The sequence below is a fragment of the Panthera uncia genome, chromosome C2 (assembly GCF_023721935.1).
Source record: "Panthera uncia isolate 11264 chromosome C2, Puncia_PCG_1.0, whole genome shotgun sequence".
NCBI classification, from domain to species: domain Eukaryota; kingdom Metazoa; phylum Chordata; class Mammalia; order Carnivora; family Felidae; genus Panthera; species Panthera uncia.
In genome coordinates this window covers 39,006,814-39,017,152 of record NC_064810.1, presented here as the reverse complement: position 1 = coordinate 39,017,152, position 10,339 = coordinate 39,006,814, and the positions used below count along the sequence as shown (strand labels likewise).

At 32.9% G+C, this 10,339-nt stretch overlaps 1 protein-coding gene across 1 annotated transcript in view; it reads right to left on the bottom strand.

Moving 5' to 3' along the window:
- Positions 1-5,455: 5,455 nt before the first annotated feature.
- The window catches only part of CHMP2B (charged multivesicular body protein 2B), a 28,815-nt gene continuing 23,931 nt past the window's right edge, over positions 5,456-10,339 (bottom strand). Inside the window, exons 5-6 of the mRNA XM_049628010.1 lie at positions 6,140-6,246; positions 5,456-5,951 (exon numbers count right to left, since the gene is read on the bottom strand). Coding sequence (XP_049483967.1) covers positions 5,841-5,951; positions 6,140-6,246 — 218 coding nt within the window. The 3' untranslated portion in view covers positions 5,456-5,840. The remainder of the gene's footprint in view (positions 5,952-6,139; positions 6,247-10,339) is intronic.

Here is a 10,339-nt window from a genome sequence, read left to right as displayed (position 1 = left end):
AATTTACTATTGTGTAACATCCAATTTTTCTGTTTTTCTTTCCTTTCTCTTCCCCAACAAAAATAGAAATTAGTTATTTGGTTGGCTTCAAAAATTTTATATCAACAACTTTTGCAGACACTTTTCTACTTTAAAAAAATAATACAATTTAAATATTGGTGACTTATTTTCTTTAAAATATTCTCAGAAGCCAAACTGTGTATTTTTAAGCCAAAGATACCAATAGGAATAAAACAATAATTCTTTCAAAGTCTTTCTCACTCCCTCTTTATCTACACACGCACACATGGAGTGTGCACATGGGTCTTTCAAGATTCCTTTTCCCAAGGCTGTTTATTAGCTTTTTAATATTTCAGTCATAATGCTAAATAAAGAATATCGCCATAGAAAATACAATTAGAAAATTGTGACCAATGTCCTGTTTACCATCAGCACTAATAGTTTGTTTGAACTAAATTGTTTGCACTTAAGAGCTGGAGGTGCGTTAGAATTTTATTAGTGCATGTAGGAATAAATCTTAATTAGAAGCGATACTTTTGATCTTTTATTCTTCCCAAAGATTTAGCTTTTTTGATGTTTATTTATAGAAAATAGGGTTTATGGATTCTGAACCCAAACTATTTTGTAAGCTGCAACAGTGCAGGAATGATGTCTGGCTTGTTTACTGTTGTTTGTCCAGTGCCTAGGAAAGTGCTTGTAGTGGGCACGCGAGCTTCGTTAAATGAAGAAATGTGCTGTTGTGATATTACCAATGAAGGAGTGTGCTGTTAACAATTGCTACAAACTTGAAGGGTGCGTAATTTAATAACACTATTTAAGTCTTACAACCCAGAAAATCATCAGGATCCTATCAAAAAGACTATCACTTTGTTTTAATTGGCTAGAATATGATTTGTTATTGATGAAAAAGTTTGACAATCGAGTATTTTAATTTAGCGATTTATATCTAGGGAACATATTTAATTATAAGAATGAACTTCTTTGAAACTTGCAAATAGAAGCAAATGGTAACATAATAGCAATCTAAGTGATTTTTTTTTGCATTTAAAATATAAATCTGCTGGCAATGTTTATTTTATATAACAAAAATGGAAACAATTAGACCAAATTTTATTAATGATTTAGAATGCTTAATAAATTACACTGTCCAGTCTGCTTTTAGTGATACTAATAAAGATCAAATATTATTTCATAATCTCTATAGATCATATATGTTTATGCACACATAATCACCATTAATTGGATTGCTAGAAACTTTGATATATTAACAAAAAGAAATTGTTTTCAGTGGCTTAATCATCTATGCTTAAGTACACATCTAGCACCCAGGAGGTGTTGAACAAAGTATACATACAAGGACTTTTATTTTTCAAGAGTAAATTCCATATTATTGAGCCATGTAGATATGTAAGTTCTTCTCTGTATAATTCACCTGCTTACCACATACGTTAATTGGGAAGGGATTCTTGAGTTTGTAAAAGGCAGGAATAGGATGTATATACATACATATATACTAGATACATACACAAAAATGCATATATGCATGTCTGAAAGTTGCAAATAGAAAAAAAAATAATGCAATATAAATCTAGAATAGTGACTTTTTTGCACTTTAAATATAAATCTGATAATGTTTAATCTGACTTTATACAACAAAAATAAGCATGTATAAATGCTTATATCCTCACATATATATGATAATATCAGACATTCATCCATAAAGTCATTCAGGTTTAGATACAGCTAGCATTGGGAAATAATTTTTCTCCCTAAAAGGAGTTATTTTGAATCAATACTTAATATCAAAATAACAAATCTATAGTTATTCACATTAGTTGTAAATGCATTAGTATTTAGAATTAATTTATTTGTATTAAAAAGTTTTTGAGACTATTCTAACTACATTGAGATATTTTAGGGGCGCCTGGGTGGCTCAGTCGGTTAAGCATCTGACTTTGGCTCAGGTCATGATCTCGCACTCCGTGAGTTCGAGCCCCGCGTTGGGCTCTGTGCTGACAGCTCAGAGCCTGGAGCCTGTTTCGGATTCTGTGTCTCCCTTTCTCTCTGACCCTCCCCCGTTCATGCTCTGTCTCTCCCTGTCTCAAAAATAAACGTTAAAAAAAAAAAATATATATATATAGATATATATACATATATATATAAAGAGCTATTTTAATATAGATTGATCTTTTTATAAAAATAGAAAATGGTTAATGCTATTTAGAATCCTAAACTGCAATTAAATAAATGACAAATGTAATTTGCTATGCAGTTATCTATGTGTTCATACTTTCAGGAATAAATGGCAAAACCTGACTTTAGCAATAGTCTTTCCATCTAAAGTTCTTGTGAACTCTTCAGTGGTAAATCTTTAGGAATTCAGAATAGTCCATTAAAATGGAAAGATCTGTCACTTATACCAATTGGTACATTCAATTTTATCTTGCACAGATGGTTGACATTCATCCATTGACCCTTCCATCTCTAATGGTGGAAAAATTGATCTAGTAAAAAATATTTTCAGTGTTTTGGGGATGGGAGCAATGTGTCTTTGTGCACCCACTCTCAACTTCGGGGGGAGATGGGGGTGGGGGAAGGGGGGTGTGTGTTGTGTGTTGTCCCAACAATTAGAGTCCCTTGTATCAGCCGTCACATTCATCAGGCTTCCTCTAAGGTAAATTCAATCCAGTTGACTCAAAGGAACTAAGTTTAGAAGAATGGTGTCAAGTCCCTTTATGGGAGACTCAATTTCTACAGAGAGGAAATTGGAAAGTTGATCTGTTTTTCTACAGCTGCAAAAAACCTATTCCTGCAGAATAATGGTAATCAAAGGAGAAAGTTATTATCAGTCTCTCTTCAGATCTGGACACACACCTAGTTTTAACGTAAGAGTATCTAAAATAGGAGTGCACAAAAAAAAATAAAATAGGAGTGCACATATTTAAATTAGGTCCACAGGGATCAGGCTAGAAGTGTGGCCACTGGGTAGTAAGGAATGTACTTGTGGCTGAGGGGAGAATGCACTTTTCTCCTAAAGGCAATCAGATGCAAATAATAAAATATACATCACTGTGCAGGTTGAATAAAGCCCAAGGCTGCCAGATTCCCTGTGTCTACAGAGACACAATCTTGAACCCCTTTCCACTGGCCCCTGCCTTAGGCAGGTACTCCTCTCCGAGCATGGAATATAATCTATGCGACGCAGTCACCTGACAAATGATTTTATTTTCTAACCACATTCTACTTCTCTGGTATTCTGAGATCTCTTCCACCCGTGACTTTTACATCCCAACAGAATGTGACACTGGACTGCATCCTTCTTGGTAAAACAGGTATTGCTATACTTTTCCATTCTCTATTGGCAACCTCTTGTCTGAATACAGTTGTTAAAGTAATCCTTTCACCGAAAAAAGAGAAATTAGGGAAACAAACAAAAAATACAGTTGACCATTAAACAACATGGGTTTACCCTGTGCAGGGTCCACATATTTATATGTGGATTTTTTTCAATAAATACAGTACAGTACCATAAATGTATTTTCTCTTATGATTTTAACATTTTATTATCCCTAACTTACTCTATAGGATACAATATATAATACAGGTAACATACAAAATGTGTGTTAATTGATATGTTATTGGTAAGGCTACTGGCTATTAGTAAAGTTTTGGGGAGGTCAAAAGTTATATGCAGACTTGTGACTGTATGAGGTCACTGCCCCAATACCCACATTGTTGAAAGATCAACTCTATTTTCATTAAACTCAATGTATAAGAATCCTTGTTTCCGAATCTTAAGTGTGGAGAATAAGTTTCATTTTTAGTCAAGGATAGTGTAACATAATTTTACAGCGATTGTGAAAATTGCTACAAGAGCATTTTATAAATATAACCAAATCAGAATGGCTCTCCTCTCTACTTTGAGTCCCAAAGCCCTCTGTAGTATCCAGGTTTGCCTGAAAATAAAGGAAATCACTAAGACTTATCTGCTTAAAAATAGTATTTAAAAATGTTTATCCCCTACAAGTTCTAGAAAAGGAATCATCAGATAAATTACACGTGAAACCAATTCTTAGACTTACTCCATTCACAAACATCAATCCTGTACCAACTGCTAATTCTTAGGAAAGACATTTGTTAAAATTTAAGAAGCAGAGTTACCTATTTTCCTTCCAGAAAAATAATAAAAATCATTCTTTTGAAAAATTACCAGATATGCATAAAAATGTTAACTTTAGCAGAAGCCAAAAACAAAGTAAAAGGGGAAAAAAGCATAATAGCAATAAATCTTTATTGGAATCTTTTTAACAAAATAATTTTTAAAAACAAAAGCCCCCCACATGTAAACAAGAAAGTAAATAAAGTTAGTTGGCATTATTATGTACATCCAAGAATCAAAACAAATTCTGGGTTAACATTCCATAATCCAGTAAAATGTTTTGACCCACCAATGTTCAGGGAAACTAATACTATAAACAATGCAACCTTATCTATGAACATCATACAATGCTTCATGAATTATAAATTAAATAGTTTAACTTTTCATTCGTCCCACCAATCCATATGCCATATGGATACTAGCCCTAAAATGGATTTACCTTGTCAACTTTAGACCAAAGTGTCCATCATCAGATGTTGATCTGGTCACACCTAACTGATCTCTCCTCCAATGTTTATGGTGGGATGTGCTAGAACCCATATATTACAACAGAACTTTTTCAAACTAACCTAATCCTAAATTCTCTAATCTGCCACTTTACTTTTTCCTCACTTTCTATACATACATTATATACCATAGCAACTTCACCTTAAAAAATACTGCTAATACATTAATACACATTTAGGAAATAATTTCTGACAAAGTTGTAGTTTATTTACCAAGGAAAAAATGCTAATTTTTATTTTAAAATTTACGTTAAGTATTGTCATAGTAGTCTTAAACTAAAGACGGCTTCCATTTAGAGTGTTCAATATACACAATAAAGATCAAAATTAAACATATTAAATAGTATCTCATATGGGGAAAATTTTCTCAGTTCTTAGAAGAAAGACCAAAATGTAGTTTTATTACTATAAAATGTTATTAATTCAGTGTCTGTTTTTGCTAATTATTTTCATTTTTATAAGCTTTTACAAAAAAGAACCAGGATAATTTTTCTAAGAGGCCTCAATATTAATTTAAAATGTAATTTTTTCTGTCAGTTAAAATAATTTAAAGATGTGCACAATATATTTGTTCTGTTTAAGGCAGGTGCCAAGCACATTTTGAAAGGTAATAAACTTACCAACTAGAATGTTCTCCCAAAGGAAAAAAAAGGAAAAAGGAAAAATCCATGACAGTTTTTAAGACAAATGTTTATATAGCACTCTTCTTTTGGCTCATTTAAAAATAATTTGGCAGCTGAACCGCCTATGGTCATAACACATATCACTCACAAAGGACAAGCAACAGATACAGAATTAATGATATATTTTTAATATTTTTTACAAGTCTCTTTAGTTGGTGCCTAGTGGCATTTAACAAGATTTTTGTATTCCGTGTAAAAACACATAGAACATAAACACTACGTAATGAATATAATTTCTCTATGCCATGCAAAAAAGAAGTCAACTTTTTACACATCCTCGCTCCTAAATAGTTCTCATTAAAATCCAACTGTTCCCATTTTTGCATCCTTGTCATTCTTTGGTAAAAGATTCAAAATTGCCATAGGTTAGGAAACAACTGTTTGCTCGTGGTCTTCATTTTTGCAAATAAATGTGTTTTGTGAAAGGAATCTGCACTGTGCCTGATTTATACTAAATAATTGTAAGTAAGCAAAATATCATGGTTTTTCTGACTAATCTACTCCTAAAGCTTTGAGTTGCCGTTCAATCTCTTCATCGGAGATCGTAGCCTTTGAAGTAGAGGCAGATGGTAAGCTTCGAGCAGCTGATGGAGCTTTGGCCATCTATATTAAAGGTAAAGGGGAAAAAATGTGCATTACCAAATGTGGGGCAAGGACACAAAGGATGTGCTTCAAAGATGTTTACTTTACATTCAAACAAATATAAAATCACGCATCTAACAGGAAAGGGTAACTTACAGTGACAAAAGTGGTAGAAACGATTTCTAACTGAGAGAAGAAGACATTCATACCTTTCCAGAGATTTCAATTCCGATTTCATCAAGAACTTGATTCACAATATCTTGGCTTTCTTCTTCATCATCAGAGCCATCAAAGATGTCATCAAGTGTGTCATTGACTTGGGGGGAAGGGGAGAAACAAAGCAATTACTTTCAAACCGATTTCAAGTTAGATTTACAGTTTTAGAAGGTGGTCCAACTATGTGCACATATTTGTATATTACACAAGGGCAAACTTAACCAACAAACTACAGAAGTCCTTTTTAAATGTTCGTGAAGTTCACTTACACATTTCTGAGTTACTAAATCTGGAGTAATTTTCGTTGCAACACAAATTTTCCTATAATAAAACAAGTCTACCCTGATTTTTTTAAATGTGTATTTAATAAACAACTATATGAAATTCACAGCTAAAGGCTTAAAGTGTTTTTGTTTTTGTTTTTTTTTTAAGTTTGAGTGAGAGAAAGTTATGGAGGGGCAGAAAGAGAGGGGGAGAGAGAATTCCAAGCAGGCTCCATGCTGTCAGCAAAGAGCCCGAAATGGGGCTTGATGTCACAAACCATGAAATCATGACCTGAGCCGAAACCAAGAGTCAGATGACCAACCGAATTAGCCTAAAGTTTTAAAATATGATTCCACAAATTGTATTCATTGAGCTAGTAGCTGTTAAATCTGACCATGGAAGAATATTTAGGAATCAAGTATCTTATAAATATTTGGGAGACAATTTGCTCTGTTTATACCTATAATTATTTTTCAACTTAAATTTATATTCAACATGTAGGTAGAATATTCTAACAAAATCTAAGGTTCAATATTTTATTAAACTTGTGTAAAGAATGATGTCCAATTTAACCTTGCAAAGATTATTACTGCTATATCCCTCTCTCCCTCCCTTCTCTTCCCAAACTATTCATGGAAAGCCTTCTGTACAGAAGGTATCATGTTAGGATTATGCCTTGTTTATTATCCCTGAATCAAAGGGCCTAGCATGTAGTACAAATACAATTAATGGATAGAGGGAGAAAAATGAAGACCTTAAGTAGTTTACACTTAAAATAGAAAAGAAAAAATCAGATTGTGGTAACTAAGATAAAATGATTATAAAAAGGGAAGAGATTACATCCAACTGGGAGGAAGTAACATGTGAGGTGGTCCTTGAAGGCCGCAAAGCATTTGATCAAACAGGTGGAATAGGATGAGCAAAGACTTGGTGGAAGACAATAGGGATATATTCAAGGAAGATTAAGTCCTTCTGTTGTGTACATGAGTGGAAAATGCTTAGGAGGGAAAGACTTAAAGCAGATGGACCATAATCATTCTCCTGATCACTGGGGGATGCCCCCAAAGGAAAAAAGGTAACAAAGTCTATCTCCTTGTAAGTACGCTGCTAATTGTACTCCTGGTAAACAGACTAATATTTGCCAGTAAGAGTGTCCTTGTCTATGGAATGTTGTTAGCAGAATGTCCTTGGTTTAGGACTGCTATAGTAAACAAACCTACAATGTAGGAGTTTATGTGCGATGACTTCCTAGGAAATATCAGCTAAGACAGATAACCATCTGAGGGATAAATTTAAGATGTTTCATAACCTAAATGTTTCCTTCAACATGAGATGATATGCAAACCTCATTAGCCACATCATCTATTATTCTGGGTCAAGGAGCTTATGTCTGATATGGGAAAAAAAGATCTGGGGAATAATTTGAGATGTCCCAGCCCTCTCCCTGTTTCACATGTGCATCTTAATTGCTTGTATCCTTGACAATATTAATAAAGCTCTCTGGTTGGTATGAGCATGATTTGACAATTTGATTTTTTGTGTTAGCTCAAAAAGTAAATTTGGAAAAGGTTATATTAAATTTAAGGACAAAAAATGAAATATCATCTCTGAAGAAATAAAGCAAATGTCAAGACTTCAATTAGAGTCTCAATTCTTCCATTTAGTACCTATTCAACTTGTGGAGACCGTCCTTTTACCTCTGCTCACTGGCAAAATAAAGGGGCATGACTTGAAAATTGTTTTTGATTTACATCTGAGAATTTTATTTTGAAGTCAGCAAGAAGCAACTAAAGGAATCTCACTGGCATGCTCAGAGATAAGTTTCTGGAAAAATAATTTAGCGGCTGTAATAATCCAATGCTAGTGAAGTACTGATGGAGGTGGGGAATCCAGGTCAAAGTCTGTAAGTGCCTCAAGAAGTAGTGCAGAAAAAAAATGAAAGAAGGGAATAATGAGAAAGAACAGAAAGGTATAATCCGGGATTAAAAAGAATGCTTTCAGAAAAACTGTAATTAACCATTTATAAATATATGTATACATACATATATATAAAATATGATTATGTTATACATATGTGTGTATGTGTATATATATACACATAAAATATATATATGTGTGTGTGTGTATGTGTGTATGTATGTGTGTGTGTGTGTGTGTGTATGTATGTATATATATATATATAAAAAATACGGACTTCTCAAAGAACCTGTTTCCAAAACTTGAATGTGAACAAGATCTGGAGCAGCAGTGCACAACATAAATATCAATTGGAAAAAGATCTATCAATTTAAACCTTGAATCCTTGACTTTACCTTTAAATGAAACACTGTTAATGTAATTTAGTAGGTTATAGAAGAAATGAGTAATCACCAACAATTACTATTCTTTCAGATTCACTTGCCAAGTACTAAAACATAAATGAAAACTATGACAGATAAGAGTTGTAAGTATGAGCTTATTGATTCTCTTCATTATTGCTTAATGGAAAAGTTAATTCCTCTAAGATCTCACACCTGTGCCATCACTGGAAGCCACATAAACATGATACTGCAATCATTATATAAATGACAATTCTCACAGTCATTAAAAATTCACTAATGATTCAAAAAAGTCATATTTTTAAAGATTCAAAGTGAAAGCTAAAAAAATTTTTGAACTATCAAAGATACACATACAATTTCATTATCTCCTAAAAGGAAAATAGATATTCTGAAATTGAATACTTGAACAGTTGTGAGTTTAGTAATTTAATCTGGTAATTTAATCTGATACTATTTTATACACTACATGCCATTAAATTAAAATGCTAGTAACTATGCAGAACTAATCTGGCATAGCTGTACATAATTGTAAAACAATTAGGAAGTATCTTTGCAAAATAATGATATCAGTTTGACATATAATTTCAGGTAATTATTCAATGTTGACCAGATGCTGTAACTGGCAAAATAAAGATTGGTATTGTCTTTCTGGGAAGAATTTGGTAGTATAAACCAAAAGCCTTATAAACGTTAATACTCTGAGATTCAGAAAAGTAGACAAAAATAATATAGAAACATTTATCAAAGGATTATCAAATACAAATTTTAAAAGTCTTATTGACCAATGTAAGAATGGTTCAATAAATTAAGATGGATATTATTTAATATTGATGTTATGCAGTATTTTTTTTTAGTGTTTATTTTTGAGAGATACAGAGACAGAATGCGAGTGGGTTAGGGGCAGGGAGAGAGGGAGACACAGAATATGAAGCAGGCTCCAGGCTCTGAGCTGTCAGCACAGAGCCTGACGTGGGGCTCAAACTCACAAGCTGTGAGATCATGACCTGGGCCGAAGTTGGACACTCAACCCACTGAGCCACCCAGGAGCTCCAATGTTATGCAGTATTAACACCATTTAAAAAAAAGACTTCAGAGAAGACTTAAGGTCATAAGTACATGCGTATGTCATACTAGTATGTTTTTTAAAAGCAGAATAAGGTTCAAAATTACACATATAATAGGATTAACTACTATAAGATATGGAAAAATATAGGAAAGAAACATACTATATTAACAGTAACTATATCTGTGAGATGTGATAATAGATTTTTCATAAATTTCATTCCTTTGTATTCCCTATATTTCCACTACAACATGCAATTAGCTTATAGTCAAAAAGAAGAAAACTAAGTATTAAGTAACTCTGGGAAGGAAAAGAAAAAAATAACAGAAGAGCTCCATTATCTCTACCTCCAATAAAAACAGACATCTTCTACAGTATGAAAGAATCAACACAACTCTGAAACTATCAAATTCATATCAGGAAGAGTTATTTTATTCACAAGTTGGTTTTGCTGCACTAATCAATAAAGTAAAACTGCTGTGGCCAATATGGCATAGAAATATGGCATATCATATTTTATATTTTTCCTTCCACTAAAGTTGGAT